The 15,092-nt window shown below is 52.2% G+C and overlaps 1 protein-coding gene and 1 non-coding gene across 2 annotated transcripts; both read right to left on the bottom strand.

Moving 5' to 3' along the window:
* Positions 1-3,182: 3,182 nt before the first annotated feature.
* Positions 3,183-5,557, bottom strand: CHAC1 (ChaC glutathione specific gamma-glutamylcyclotransferase 1). Its single transcript, XM_037161692.2, has 3 exons — positions 5,169-5,557; positions 4,707-4,742; positions 3,183-4,286 (listed from the first exon to the last, which is right to left on the bottom strand). Exons 1-3 carry the CDS (start codon positions 5,421-5,423, stop codon positions 3,885-3,887), a joined length of 693 nt encoding a protein of 230 aa, XP_037017587.2. The 5' UTR covers positions 5,424-5,557; the 3' UTR covers positions 3,183-3,884.
* Positions 5,558-10,938: 5,381 nt separating this feature from the next.
* Positions 10,939-11,042, bottom strand: LOC119061326 (U6 spliceosomal RNA). Its single transcript, XR_005084757.2, has one exon. It is a non-coding gene; the product is annotated as a U6 spliceosomal RNA (small nuclear RNA).
* Between the last annotated feature and the right edge of the window lie 4,050 nt (positions 11,043-15,092).

Here is a 15,092-nt window from a genome sequence, read left to right as displayed (position 1 = left end):
GTTGGGCATCCAACCATCATCCTGCTTGAATTCCTCCAAGTAAGAAAACAAAGAAACTGAAAAGAACTTTGTTTAATGACTACACCAGCAGTTCTCAAAAATGGCCCTCCCAGGGAGTCTGTGAGATCAAAACTACTTTTGTAATAACACTAGAGGCTCTTTGCCTTTCCACTGTCATTTTCCCGGAGTGGAAAGGGGAGTTTTCCGGGGCTGCCCAGGTGGACCGGCATAGACCGGCGTAGGCCGGCGTGGACCGGCGTGGACCAGCGTGGACCGGCTTGGACCGGCGTGGACTGGCGTGGACCGGCTTGGACCAGCTTGGACCGGCGTGGACCGCAAAAGATTCAATGCAGAAGAGACAGGACTCCAGTTGCTTCCCTGCCAGACAGTAAAAAATATGTAATAATGCCAGTCTTTTCACTAAATTTGTTTGCTTTGGAAAATAGAATCTTTTAAAAAAATATGTTAATGCGTAATGGATTTCTTTTGAAAAAGATGTCATTTGTTTTTTAGAGAGAGGGGAAGGAAGGGAGAGGGAGAGAAACATTATTCAGTTGCTTCTCACATGTGCCCTGACCAGGGAGTGAACTCAAAACCCAGGCATGTGCCCTGACTGGGAATCAAACCAGGGACCCTTCGCTTTGCGATATGATGCCCAGCCAACTGAGCCATGCTGGTCAGGGCAGGGATTTATTACTTTTATTTTTAATTTAATAAATACATTTTAAACTTCTCCATTGTTGATACACTATGTGTTGTCAATAGCTAAATCCCACATAAACAAAAGCTCTGGGGTCCTTAATAAATGTTAACTTGTGAAGTGGTCCTGAGACCCCCACACCCTCCATGACCCCTCAGCTCCCAGTAGCATCCAAATTTCCTGAAAGCCGTCCATGCCCTCTCCCCCTGGCTCCTCAGCCCTGTATTGGGCTCTCACCACTCTTTCTGAAATTGCCTTCACTGAAGCTAGTGAGGACCCCAGTGTTTCATCCAAGGGACATTCTGGTCCTTATTGTCCTTGGGCCTCCCGATTCTCCTCCCTCACTCCACCTGCTTGCTCTCAGCTGTCCATGCTCCACCCAGGTCACCAGGGCCGGGAGCCTCAGGGCTGGGCCGGGCCCTGTCCTCTCTCTCCACTCCCCAGGCTACAAGCTCTCTCTCAATGTGTGCGGCTCCCCATCTCTAACCCCAGTCCCGACTCCTCTCCTCAGTCCTAGACCCACATATTTAACTGCCTCTTACACACCCAGGCGGATGGCGCTGCCCCACAGCGGCTCCACCCACTGAACCACTCCAACACGGCAAATCCCAGCTCGCCCTTCCAACTCTGAACCCGGCCCTCTCTCCTCTCCCTCACTTTCCTCTCCACCAACCTCCCTGAATCCTGCTGGTCTCACCCTGTGACCACTCTCCGGTCCACCCTGCTGCCCACGCCCACGGCCACACCTCAGCTCAGCCCACCTGCGCCCCTCCCTGGCCTCCCCTTGGCCTTCCTCCTCCGACCGGATACAGCAGCCAGTGCTCCTCTTAGGCAGAGTCCTCCCTTCGCAGAATGCGCAGGTGGCCCACTGACCCAGGAGGAATGCCACCTCCGCAACCCAGCTCACCAGGCCGGCCAGCGGGTCCCGGGATGCAGTCCTGGCACCTGTCCACCCTCACATTCCCTCTGCCTGCCACTCTGTCCCAGCGGGTCTGACCTTGCTTCTCTCTCCAGCACGAGCTGTTCCCTGCCTATGTTCGCTGAAGTCCCATTCTCAGGCTCAGGGCTCGGACCTATCACTCCCTCCCCAAGAAAGCCTTTCCTGACCACCCCCCCCAAGGCCAGGAGCCCTTTCTAAGCTGAGTGCCCCACCCGCTCCCATCAGAGCAGATCTCGTGGGGAAGAGTCATCGTCCAGGATTCCGGCTCTGAGCTCCCTGAGGTGGAGTCCTTCCCCTCTTCCCCTCCATATCCCCAGTGCCTAGATCAATGCCTGCTCTATAGCAGCTCAGTAAACAGTCGCTAAACAAATGGGTTGGAGAATTTGAACCCATGTACACTGGCAAGCAGCTGTCCCCATGCCTGTTTGGTACAGAGCCGGGCTCTGCTCTGAGCTCACAGGAGGGCCAGCAGGTGACCACTCAGGGCTCCTTGCCACCCTGCCGCCTCCTGTTGTGTTGCCCTGACTGAACTCCTGTCGGCGGCCAAGACATGAGGCTGCCAACACATGGGCACACTCCCCAGGCACAACTCGGCCCAACGTGGTTGAAACTGACCCTCCAGGGGACACCCAGACCAATCGGGACACCAGCCACAAGAGCAGCAGCAGCACATGCCACACAGAATACTCAGAGGCCTGAATCCGTTTCTGGAGTCACTAGGTCAGTAAGGGAAGGGCCTGGGTTGGAGGCAGTCTCTTCGGCTGTTAGAGCCTCTCACCTGCACCCCGCACTGTTACTGCAGGTCCAGGGGCCCAGGCTAAGTCCACTGAGCAGCTGTTCACAGTTGTGGGGCCCAGGGTCAGGCTGAGGTCCTGGGACCAAGGGTTTGTGCCTGGGGTCAGGGTGGGGAGAAGTGGCCAGGGGCAGGCATGGTGAACGAACGAGCAGCTCACTCCATCATGGGAGTGTCCTGGCAGGTCAAGGTAAGATAGAAAGGACAGCCCACATCCCAGAGGAGGCAACAGTAGCACCTGGACTTCAGAGGTCAAAGGAAACACTAGGTCCTCCAGGCTACAGGTCTTCGCCACCAGCATTGTGCCAAAAGTCTTCAGGCCCCTACCCTAAGCTACATGCTCCTCTAGCAGGAAGCCAGAAGTTGAGCCGCACTATCAGGAAGAGGCAGCAGCCAGCCCGGGAGAAAGACCTGGTCTGAGCTCCAAGCCTGCCAGTCTCCTTGGGGCAGGGACATGGATACCGGTTCAGTGGCAAGAACACCGCTTGCAGAGCCGCCAGATAGAGCCACGCAGGCTGAATCCGGCATGACTCCATGGCGTTCTCTCTGCGCACTAAGACGTGAACGGCGCCCCTGGGAGTGATGTAACCCAGAAGCCTGCCTACTGAGCTGCCTGCTTCCTGGGACAGAGACAAAGAGGGAATCCTTTCCTCTCTTATGAGGCTTCCAGGGCTTCGCCACCTCTCTTACCCTGACCCCCACCCCACCCCTGCCATCTGAAGAAAGAATCACATTCCAACAGGCACAGATATTAAGAAATCAGTTTATGGGTAATATTATGGGATAGACTGGGATGGTGCCAGGGCCTATAGTGATAAATTTCACAGGAATAAACAGACAGACAGATAGGACTGACACAGACATAAGGACAGGAAAACAAAGCCAAATGGGTCAGAGTTCTAGACCCAGCCTCAGCAGCTGTGTCTGGGCTCCAGATCCAGCTTTGCCCTGGGGGATGAGATGGGGTAACGGGGTGCTCAGATCCCATAGGACCCCCTTTCCTCACACCCTCCTGTCCCTCACCAGCAGGCTGAGACCATTCAAAGGTTGTATTTCTGGGGCTACGGAGTTAGAGGGTCAAGGCTCGTGGAGACTCCCTGGGGAGGTGGAGGCCTGGGTGGAGTTGGGTTAGCAGCAGCACTGAGGGAAATCTGGTCAGGCACCAGGCAGCGGTGATGGGTACCGCTCAGCAGGGCCCGTGAGTCCAGGGCAGGCCCCCCACCCTGCCCACCACACCAACATGGTGCAATAAATACTTTCAAGTAGTAGGTCAGTGTCAGGAAGGAGAGAGCTGGAGACTGATGGACAGGCAGGGGCTTAGAGAGAGGAGTCCCCGCTGCCCACTGAGTCCTCTTAGTGGGCTCCAGCTGTACCAAGTCTGTCTGTATGCACAGGAGTGAGGATCTAGACCCCATGTCCACTCAGGCACTCCCTGCAGGGGCTCAGCCCCCTCAGACCAGTGCCAAAGCCTGCTCGGTGGGGCAGAAGCAGGGCAGCATGGTGCCCACAGCGTCCACAATGGCTGCCAAGTGCTCATCCTGTGCCTGGGGCCCACAGAGCTGCATGAAGTCTGCCAGGCGCAGCAAGTACTCAAGGTTGTGGCCAGAGAAGCCGCGGCAGGACAGGATCTGTGTAGCAATGGCCTCCTCAGGCGCAGGCCCCAAGTAACCAGGGTTCTGTGGGGTGGCCACGTAGGCCAAGGCCTTTAGTGGTTCATCAGGAGTGTCTTGCGGGTAGAAGGTGACCTCCTTGGTATCATAGCCACCGAGCACTGCTTCTCGCACGTTCAGGTACTTCAGAGCCTCGTTCACCTGTTCATCCTGCACCTGGTATGCCACACCCCAAGTGCAGCCCTAGGAGGAAACAGGGGCACAGGGGTCAGTCACAATAGCTCCTTGCTGGTCACACCCACCCTGGGACTCTGGGACACCCACCCTGGGACTTCCACCCACCCAGAAGGGAAGTGGAAGGAAAGCTGATAAGCCAAATAGTAGCAAAGCCTCCACCTCCCTTTCTTAAACAAGGTGGTCTGGACCCAGGGTGAACAGGATTACTACTCAAGAGTGTGATCTAAGAACCAGTAGGATCCTGTGCAAGCTTATCAGGAATGTGTTTCAGGCTTTAACAAGACCTTCAGGGAACTCTTGTGAGAAGCACTGAGCTGGACCACCCTTTCCTCTGCCCAGAGGGACATCTAATTTAATTTGAAGCCAAGGACCTGGAACCCCTCCATGCTCAGCCCCAAGGGCCCCTCTCTTCGCTCAGGCACTTACCTCATGATCTTCAAGAAGGGTCACCACACGGCCAGGCTGGGGGGGAAAAAAGAAAGATTTTGAAAAAGACAAGTTAGAAATCAGTTCTGCCATAACTGCCAGAGGATTTATCAACCCTGCCAGCAGAGGCCTCAGGGAGCTCCATTCATCCAGGGGAGAGCAAAGAAGTAATGCACAGATGCAGGAGAAACAGACACATGGCAGTAGCTGGACTGATAATCAGAAATATTCATCACAGGACCACAGTTGCCCACAGGATCACAGACTGCAGCCATCACACAGTAATCCACTGGGCACCCAAATTTAAGCCACAGGGTTAAATAGGTTAAACCCCGGGCACTGGTTTACCTATTTCACCCATCAGCAAGGAGTCAAGGTCTGCTCAGAGAGCCCTGGACATTCCAGCGCCCACTGTCCTGCCCCTACCCATCCTTATTCCCCAGGTCATGGTTGGATGCTCACCATCTTGTCGTTGCCCCTATGGAAGGTGTCTCCTTGCCAGAACCGGCGGCTGTAGCCACGCACAAAACCCACACGGCTGTCGCTATAGGCGAAATCGGGCCTCCATACCAGGGAGCCATACCCAAAAATCCACAGCGCTTGGGGGTGGCCGTTGTCCCGGGGGCGCTGTGCAGGCGGCAAGGCGGGTGGAGAGGCGGGTGGCGAGGCGGGTGGTGAGATAGGCGAGGTGTTCTGAGCTACGAACTCCTGCTTCATGGTGCCGGGCACAGGGACGGGCCCGGACGGTCTCCCGAACAGGTCTCCGGCGTGGGCACGGAAAGACCGACGGACTCGCACACCTGGCCTGGCACCGCTTAGACGCTCCAGCTGCGTTGCCCTTTCCAAGGCCCTTTTTAAACCCTCCGGCGGGCAGGCACCGCCCGCCGCCGCCAGCTGTCACAGTGATTGGGGCGGGGCAAATCCCTCCTGGCCAATTACCTTTGGGTTTTGCTGTCTGGTTAACCGCTCCGTCCTGTGAGTGGGTAACTGGGAGGCCCTTCTCGCCCGATGATTGGTTCAACTCCACCTCTGTAGCAAATATGTCAGGAGTGATGCAACCGCGGGGGAGGTTTTCCCAGCTTTGACATGCAGCAAGGGCGCCTTGGATTGCGTCAGGCGACCTGCAGCGGGCACGGACGTAGGTAGGGACGTGGTCACCGGTCATCTCCCCGTCTGCCTGTCCATGACCTGGGCCCTTCGAGAATCTCGGAGGGCGGGTGCCAGGCGGTGCGTCCCCAGCAGTCCTGCCGGTGCACCTGGATGAGCATTACCACTCCAGGCAGCACAGACTCACCAGGGTCAGTATAGGGCACCGCCATAAGGAGCTCTCTGGGTGGCATAAACGTCTGTTTCTGGGGCTCCGCCTGGGAGCACGCATTCTGGAGAAGCCGTTGGAGGCACCTTCCGCATTCCACACAAGTGTTTCACTCCGTATGCCCACGTGAGCAAATAGAGAAACTGAGTCACGAGGCTAACAAGGGGTTCTGCAGAGACTGAATCTGGCCGGGCGCCAGAAAGCTACGGAGGCTCACGTGAGTGCTATGCCACAAACCAGGAGTGAGGCCCCCTGAGCCCAGGTAGGCTGAAGAAGAGTCAGTCAGAGTTCTGAAACTGCCATAGTCACTTTGGCATTGTGACCACGGAGAGAAGGATGTAAGACTTTTGCAGCAATGGCTGGAATAATCCTTAGGCAATCAGATTCCTGGAGCCAGGACAAGGAGGGCCCAAATTGAGGCCCCCAGAGGGCTGTGAGCAGCTACTGGCCTTCTCCCTTGGTTACTGGCCTCCCCACTGACCGGAAGGGTCCTCGGGCCTCTTGGGGTTGACTCTCTAAGTATCAGCCAGGCTCTGTCCCCCAGGGACACCTCCAGCTGGAAAAGGGAGGAAGAAACAGCAGAAGGCCTAGCCCTCACAGCGGCGCTGGCAGTCTGAGGGGGGCCCTCTGGCAGGGGCAGTGGATAGCGCTGCTCCTCATTTTCTTCCAATTAGACATTCAAACTAAAATTTATCTGCACATTTAAAGCAATGATTCCAAAGGTGTCTAAGATATATATTCTCCAGTAGGAATGTTGCAGTACGGTGTATATAATATGAAACTAGTTCTTTTTTCTTTCCCTTAAAAAAAAATGATTTGAAAGAGTGACAGAGATATCAACTTGTTGTTCCACTTATTAACACTTTCTTTGGTTGATTCTTGTCTGTGCCCTGACCAGGGAACAAACCTGCAACCTTGGTGTATCAGGTTAACACTCTGACCAACTAAGCTACCCACTAGCACAAAGCTAGTTCTTTTAAAATGAAACAAGTTGTACATTAATTGTTGTAAAAAAAATCATCATCATCATCTGCGAGAACATACCTAAACTGTTAGTAGAGCTTGTCATCAGAGGAAGACTTTCAATATTAAACGCTGTGGTCCCCAACCTTTTTGTCACCAGGGACCGGTTTCACGGAAGACAGTATTTCCACAGAATGGGGGGTGGAGTGGGGGCGGGTTTCAGGATGATTCAAGCACATCACATTCGAGCTCCCCGCCTGCTGTGCAGCTGGTTCCTCACAGTCTGTGCACCAGCGCTGGCTCCTGGCCTGGGGGTTGGGGACCCCTGTTAAATGTAAACATTTATGAAAAAGTTGTTTTTTTACAAGGAGCATGAATTATTTTTCCAACTGGAAAAAATTACAGGCAACATTTTTTCTGGCCATTCCTTTCTCTTTCCCTCCACTCCCCATGTTCTCTCTCCTCTTCTCCTCTGCCCTCTGTCCTGTCCCCATTAGTCCATATGACACCTCCCTTGCCACTAGCTTCCCATGGAGAATGTCCCCACCTCCACCCACTAACTGTGGGGAGTGGGGTGGGAGGCCGGAAACCGGTCCCAGCACATTGCTGGAAGTATCTGAATTTGCACAAACAACCCTTTGAAAAGGCAGCTTGGTGATATCAATCAACAATCATAAAGTGTCCCTGCCCTTTGACCTAATGCTTCCACTCCAGGAAATTATTCAAAGTATGAGGCAAGCCATATACCTGAAGATTTTTCAATGCATTCTTGTTTATTCTAGCAGAAAGAAAAGAAAAACTACTTCACTATCCAATAATAGCTAAATCTTCAAGTAAATTATGGTCAATCCACATGATAGAGAAATATACAAACATAAACATGTACATAAAGAAAACAGATATCCAATAACAGATGCTTAATTACATAAATCTGATATAAACATAAAATTAAATCGTGCGGTCATTAGAAACAATTATCTATGAGGCATAACTAAGTGAAAAAACAGGTTATAAAATAACCTAATACAACACTCTAAATTTAAAAAGTCTGCATTTCTTTCCTTAGAAAAATATCTGGAAGGACACATAAACACAGACATAATTAGGCATAATCACTGACCATAATAATCACATGGTCAGATTACGTCTAAGTAGTAGCACTGTATGGAATTAGATTTGTACTTTCTTTTTTATACCAGTTCAGAATGTCTGGGATTTTTTTTAAGAGAATAAAAACCACTTCTATTCTGAAAAAAAAAGTTAAACATCCAAATAAAAATCCATTATGAAAACAACATACTATTGTTGCCTATGATTGCCTAGTCAGGCAAAAGTGCAAAATATGGCTACCACATGCGTCATGCTTAAAACTATTAAAACAACAACAATAAGACACAGGAGGAAAAAGGGGGTTCACTACATCACCAACGATAAATGTGTTGGGCTATTGGGATTAGGGGGGTTCTTTCCTCTATTTCCCAAGGCTTACAAAGTGTACTTCTTAATAATAAAAAGTTCCTTCTACAGAAGAGTAATTAGTGGTTTGCTGGTAGCTTAGGGACAGACACACAGCAGAACCACCCCGGGGAACATATTCCCGATGCCCATTCTGAGCTCTGCTCCCACAGCACCGAAGCCCCCGTTTTCAGAACCCCTTTGGTGAGCGCCCCCTCCAGGCGGAGAGGCGCTCCTTCCTCTTCCCTCCTCAGCCCCTTCCCTCACTCCTGCGTTTGTTTTTCACCCCCCACCTCATGCTTATTAACAGAAACCATATCCATCCCAAGCTGGCCATGAGCTAGGCAGTTTGCTAAACGCTTTCACATCTATTCTAATTACAAACTTCGGTGCTTTGTGAGACAAATGTAATTTCACAGATGGGCAGACTGGAGTGCTGACAATTCAGGTAATGTACTCACAGTGACACAGCAAGGGGTGGGGCCTGGGCCTGAAGGCAGGTGGTCCGACCCCAGAGCCTCCTTGCTGTTAAGCATTTGACATTCTGCCTCCCACAGACCTCAGGGGTCCCTAAGAGTCACTTCACCTTTGCATGCCCAAGGGGAACCAATAAAGTGCTGGCTCAGGCAGGTTCTCCACAAAAATAGGTAGAAGTAAAGCTCTTACTTGGTACCAGCCAGGGTACCCTGGAGTCCAAAAGTGGAGGCAGTAAAACACTCACTCAGCTGGTTCCTCTCTAACCTCTGCAGCAACCATCCTATCTTTTCTCCTAAAATCCCCTCGGGAAGGGCTGCAGGTGCTGCGCCCAGAGAAGCACCAGCTCCGGAAAGGTGATGAGAGTGTCACCGCCACCTGGAAGAGTCGCACATGATTCGCACATGATGTGCGCATGGCGGCTTCCTTTTATGGGCCGTTTCCAAATTAATCTTTCCTTATTGTTCCCCTTCGGGCAGTCACTTCCCATTTCCTGATGATCTGTTCCTTCTCAGTTCTCATTCCAGTCAGGGATCATGCTAATTTATCATGTTAAATGATGGCGTTGCTCTACAAAGCTGCTGATTCCAGAAGGGTGAGAAATCTTCCCAGACACGGGCTCTAAGCCCAGCTTGCTCAGATTTGAGCCTGACTCCATCGCTCATCACCAGGATGGTCCAGGCACACTCTCCATGCACCTCGGTTCTCCCAACTGTGAAATGGGGAATAATACGACCTACCCTGTAGGTTCTAATGAAGACAAAGAAACAACAGCCGCACCTGCTGTGTGGGGGCTCAATACATGTTGGCTCCTTATGATTTTTACCTTTGACTTTTCACTTGCCATTTTATCTAGGGTAGAGCCATAGTCTACCATGATATTGTGCTTTATAAGAAGAAACATCTATTTGGTCTCTGTCCTCTTATTGGCACAGAGCCCCTAAGCCCCAAGGGAATCGTCCCTTGGGATTCCCTCAGTGACAGCAGTGATAATGGTCTTTCACTACTCATAACAAACCTCCAACAGCCACATCTTAGTTTATCATAAGGAGCAAACTTTTGAGAAGCCCCTCAGGATGAAGGATGGTTTCCAGGGGAACCAACTACATGGTTGGAGAATTGGAACCTGCAAAACTCCAACCTCCTGGGAGGAGAGAAGGGCCAGAGATTAAGTTCAATCACCGATGGCCAATGATTTACTCAACCAATCATGCCTATGCAATGAAACCTCTATAAAACCCCAAAAGGACAGGGTCCAGAGAGCTTCCAGGGCGGTGAACATGTTAAGATGCTGGGAGGGTGATGTGCCTGGGGAAGGTGTGAACACTCCGCATCCCCTCCTGCATCCCTTGTCCCATGCACCTCATCCATCTGACTGTTCCTCAGTTATGTTCTTTCATAATAAAATAGTAATCTAATAAGTAAAGTGTTTTCCTGAGTTCCGGGATCCACTCAAGCAAATTCGTTGAACTCAAGCTGCGGGTTTGGGGAACCTCCAATGGAAAGCCAGTCAGTAAAAGCACAGGTAACAACCTGGACTTGTGATTGGCGTCTGAAGAGGGGGTGGTCTTGAGAGACTGAGCCCTCAATCTGTGGGCCGCGGTGCCATCTCCAGGCGGAGAGTGTCAGGACTGAGTTAAATGTGGGACACCAAACTGGTGTTGCAGGCGTGTGTGGTGTGTGGAAAACCCACACGTCTGGTATCAGAAGCGAAGCAGTGATCTATCAGTTCTCACTTAACATTAGTGATAAGTTCTTGGAAACTGCAACTTCAGGTAAAATGACATATAGCAAAACCAACTTTACCTTAGGCTAATTGACACAAACAAGAGATAAGTTCCCATGGCATGTTTCTGGTTACAAAAACATCACTATGTAAAGACTCCTCACACTTCTAATATTAAGCATGAAATAAATGTGAACTATATATGCATTTTAAAATATCTTTATCCTCCTGAGGACATTTTTTCATTGCTTTTATTTTTTTCATTAAAACATTTTTTAAATTTAATCTTTTTTTTTTTCAAAACTATGCAACACTTTCCGAATCTGTATGTCGTCCTTGCACAGGGGCCCTGCTAATCTCTGTATTGTTCCAGTTTCAGTGTATGTGCTGCCGAAGCGAGCACTTCATTGCTTTGAGAAAGAGAGGGAGGGGGAGGGAGAGAGAGAAACATCGATTTGTTGCCTTCCCCACAAACTCTGACCAGGGATTGAACCTGCAACCTGGTACGTGCCTGACTGGAAATGGAACCCACAACCTTTCAGTATATGAGACAACGCTCCAACCAACTGAGCCACACCAGCCAAGGAGAGCTATATGCACAATTAAGAAATATTAAAAACAAGTAAGATTATTTTCCAACCCGCTTGTTCCAGTTCAGGGCCATGGGTAGCCAGACCCTATCCTGGCAGCTCAGGGTGCAAGGTGAACCCAACCCTGGATGGACAAGCCACCCCTTTCATCACACTCCACACCGCACACACACAAGCACACACTAAGACTGGGACAATTTTGAGCCTCCAGTTCACCTCGAAGGCTCATCCTTGGGATGTGGGGGAAACTGGGGTACCCGGAAATAACCCATGCAGACATGAGAGAACATGCAAACCACACAGATGGTGGCCCCCGCCAGGAACTGACTTTTCCTCCCTTATCAATGTTGTAACAAAACAGCACTGAGCCAAACGACAACTTGAGGACCTGCTGCCGGAGAGCACTGAAAGTAAGTGAGGTGCAGAGGAAGAGTGAGTTTTCCTTCACGTCTCAGTCTGAAGAACTGTGTGGTCAACAAAGTGATCGGAGTAAGCATTTGATTCAGTGAAGGAAATCTCCAGTTATTTCACCCTTATTTCTTGCCATACAAGTCACAGATTGCTCCAGCAAATAGGATGCAAAAGAATTGTGTGTAAAAGGCAGAATGGGTGATAGTCTGCCCCAAGAACACTGTAAAAGGAATAGTAGCTTGAGCAAGGAGATTTTCGGTGTGTGCTTGGTGAGAGGGGCACTAAAATAAATAAATTAATTAAGAGAATAAATAATCAATACTCTATGAGAGGCTACACTTTCCACAGGCCCCTGAGAGTTAAGTGCGTCCTTAGGTCCTTGGCCCATGTGCAAGAAGGACATGGGTCCCATGAACACTCTGGCAAAAGATGGGAAGAAGGAGTAGCTGAAGCCCTGAATACAGTCCACCTCAGACAAGGGAGAAAAGAAGACAGATTCTCTGCTGGTTCTGTCAGCTGAATCCAGGGTCAAGTGGCAGAGGCTACTTGATTCAGCCATCCACAAAAGCAGGGACTGGAAGGATTCACCCACATCTTGGCAGAAGGGTTCATGGGTTGGTGGGAAAACCTGGCTCCCTGCCCACTCCTTGCTTCCAAGGAGGGAGGAAGATGCAGCTGCCCAGGCACCCTGGGGTGGTTACGGGTTCCAGTTACATTCAGAACTCCTGCCTAGTCTACCTAGAAGGGGAGGGGCCAGGGCTCCAACAGAGGGTTGGGATGGTGAGGCCTTGCTCCCAAGTCCAAAGAGAGAGGAAGGTGTAGTTTGTGGGGGCAGGAAGTAGCTGGTTGCTGGGCTGAGGAGACCTGTAGCAGGAAGCATTTGAATGGAGTGACAGGGCTGGTGTGGAGAGGAGACCCAGAGGGACAGAGTCAAACATCAGACTCCACGGAAATGCTCCAATATGGTAGGACCTGGCTGTAAAAGAGAATCCTAGGAGACCAGCCCGCGTGGAGAATTATGACTGCTCAGAAGGGGCCTGACTGTGGGAGCAGACATGGAGGCCCCCAGAGGGCCAAGAACATGAAGCCCCTTAAATGAGAGCAGCTGGGACACCATCCCCCACAGGCCAACTGAGATGGGAAGGAGATCCTGGAACCTTGTAGGTCTTTTTAACTAGAGAGATAGAAGAGAAAGAAAGCACTAAGTGAAGGAGGTCACTGATGGAGGTGAAACTGAACAGACCAGGCCTAGTATGATGAGCCTGGCCCAGATGCCTGCCATGGTGGGAAAGGGACATCAACCCCTGGACAAGCCAAGTGGCACATACCTTTCTGCTACCTCCCAGGGCCTGCTTGCTCTGCCTCCAACCTGAGCCAGGAGAAAGGATCATCGGAAACAGAGATCCTGCTGGCCCTGCCTAGCAGGTCTTTGGCTCTGCCATGACCCAGGATGGCTTTGGCCCACCGCCAACCTGCTGCTAAATCCAGACTCCTGAAATGTCAGTTACCTTGTGTCTGGCCATAGCCTCAGCTGGCTTTTCAGACCCTGTGCCATGGCCTCAGAGGGTCTTCAGGGATGAAGGGAACAGGCTGAGCCCACTCTTGGCCAGAGCATTAAAGGGAACAGGGCCTCAGAGTCCAGGGAAAAGGTGGCAATAGACACTGGTGGCAGATCGCTAAGGGGAAGGGGCCTCTTGAAGACTTGGGTTCCTGCTGTCCCTTCCCACAGCCAGGGTCTCTCTTCCCCTACTCCCCACATCAGAGGAGGTTGATCTAGACTAGTGGTGTTTCTCAAAGACACGGGCACAAAGGGAAGCAATGGTGGAGGCAACCTGCAATCTCAGCCGCCTTCTTGGTGTTAGGGCTACTGCTAGGTCCATCCATCCAGAGGTCCTTTCCAGTCCACCCCCATCCTGTGGCTTGCTACCATAGCTTGAGAAGACTTAACCACAATCAGTGGGGGAACTCGCTGCTCACGAATATTTTCATACCCTAACTCGTTTTGACCTCATAGTAATGTGCAAGAGATATTATCATCCTCTAAGAGATTAAAGATAATTAACAGATGGTTGGCATCCTTGGGCAGTAACCATGTTTTATCACCAATGCCCGGCATATAAAAGGGACTCAAACAGTGTGGAAGGAATGAGGAAATAGATGGACTTGTCCCAGGTCAGCTGGCAATAAGAGGTGGTGCCCTTTCCAGCCCATCCTCATTCCCTTCCATTCAGGATGCTGGCCGACGGAGATGGCCAGAGGACCGCGGACTGCGAGGTGGAGCGGGGCTGGCTGCTGAGCCGGTTCAGAGTATGCGAAAGGGCCCTACTTCTTTGGACACCCTGAGTCATATTTAGGGGAAAGTGTCGCACTGAGGTCTCTCCAGTTTACTCCCTCCGCTTGGGGTTCGGTGCTGGAAGGAGCTCTGCGAGAAAAGAGCGAAAACTGAATTCGCGTCCAGCTGCCGCTCTTCCTGGCAGGTTCCCTGGGCCCAGGACTGAGAAGAGCGGACCTCAAGCCCGGAGGGGTGGGGGCCCCGTTCGTGCTCCGCCCCGACAGCCGCACAGCGCCCTCTGGTGCCGGGCAGCTGGGTCCAGCGGGCTCGCCGGCCCGGGGCGGGATTCGGGGGTGTGAGAGGCGGGGCCTAGCGGGCGTGGGAGTCCGCGAGAAACCCGCGGCCTTCGGCGGTTTCCCGGCCGGGGAAGTAACCTAGGTCGGGCAGCCGCAAACAGGAAGTCGGTCTGTAACAAAGCGTGGGGGGCGGGGAGGCCGGGACCTCCGGGACTCCCGGTGGCCACAGCAGGTAGAGGGCTGACCCCGCCAGCGCACCGCACCACCTCGTTCGGCCGCTCCAGCCTAGGAGTCGAAAGGGACACGCTGTGAGCTCTGGGCTGGACGGAGGGTGCGGCCGCCCTGGGAGGGCCTCCGGGACCTCCCAGGCGCATCCTCTCCCCGGGAAGGGACAGTCATAGTACCCTAAGTGAATCACTTCCATCCCCTTCCGGGAATGCAGCAGACCAAGTCGGGCGGAGGGCTGGGTGTGCAGATCCTGGGGACCCACGCAGAGACTGGGAGTGCTGCAGAGAGGGGAGAGCCCTGTGGGTCCCTGCCTGGGGTGGAGCATCCATTCTACCCGAGTCTAGTCTAGTGGTTTTATTTAGCCTGGGATGGGGGACGGGGCGGGAGGGAGATAGGGCCACTGTCTTTTTGTAACCCCCGACCAGTCTGACCGTGGCCCTGAAACAGCAGAGGGCACCCTGGCTGAGAAAGCAGGATAAAGGCATTCCTTCCTTCCTTCTTCACAGCTCTCCCTGACTCATCTCCCCACAGTGATATCCAGGTGGTTCCTAGCCCCGGGCCCTGAAATAGTGTCCTCAGAGCTAGAGGTCACTGTGGGGTCAGACTTATCCGTAAGCAGGGCACTACCTCCAGCTGTTAAGGAACCGCTAAACTGT

The sequence above is a fragment of the Artibeus jamaicensis genome, unplaced genomic scaffold (genome assembly GCF_021234435.1).
Source record: "Artibeus jamaicensis isolate MK-2021 breed Jamaican fruit bat unplaced genomic scaffold, CSHL_Jam_final contig_1132, whole genome shotgun sequence".
NCBI lineage: Eukaryota > Metazoa > Chordata > Mammalia > Chiroptera > Phyllostomidae > Artibeus > Artibeus jamaicensis.
The sequence above is the reverse complement of the archived record's forward strand: the minus strand, read 5'-3'. Positions and strand labels throughout refer to the sequence as shown.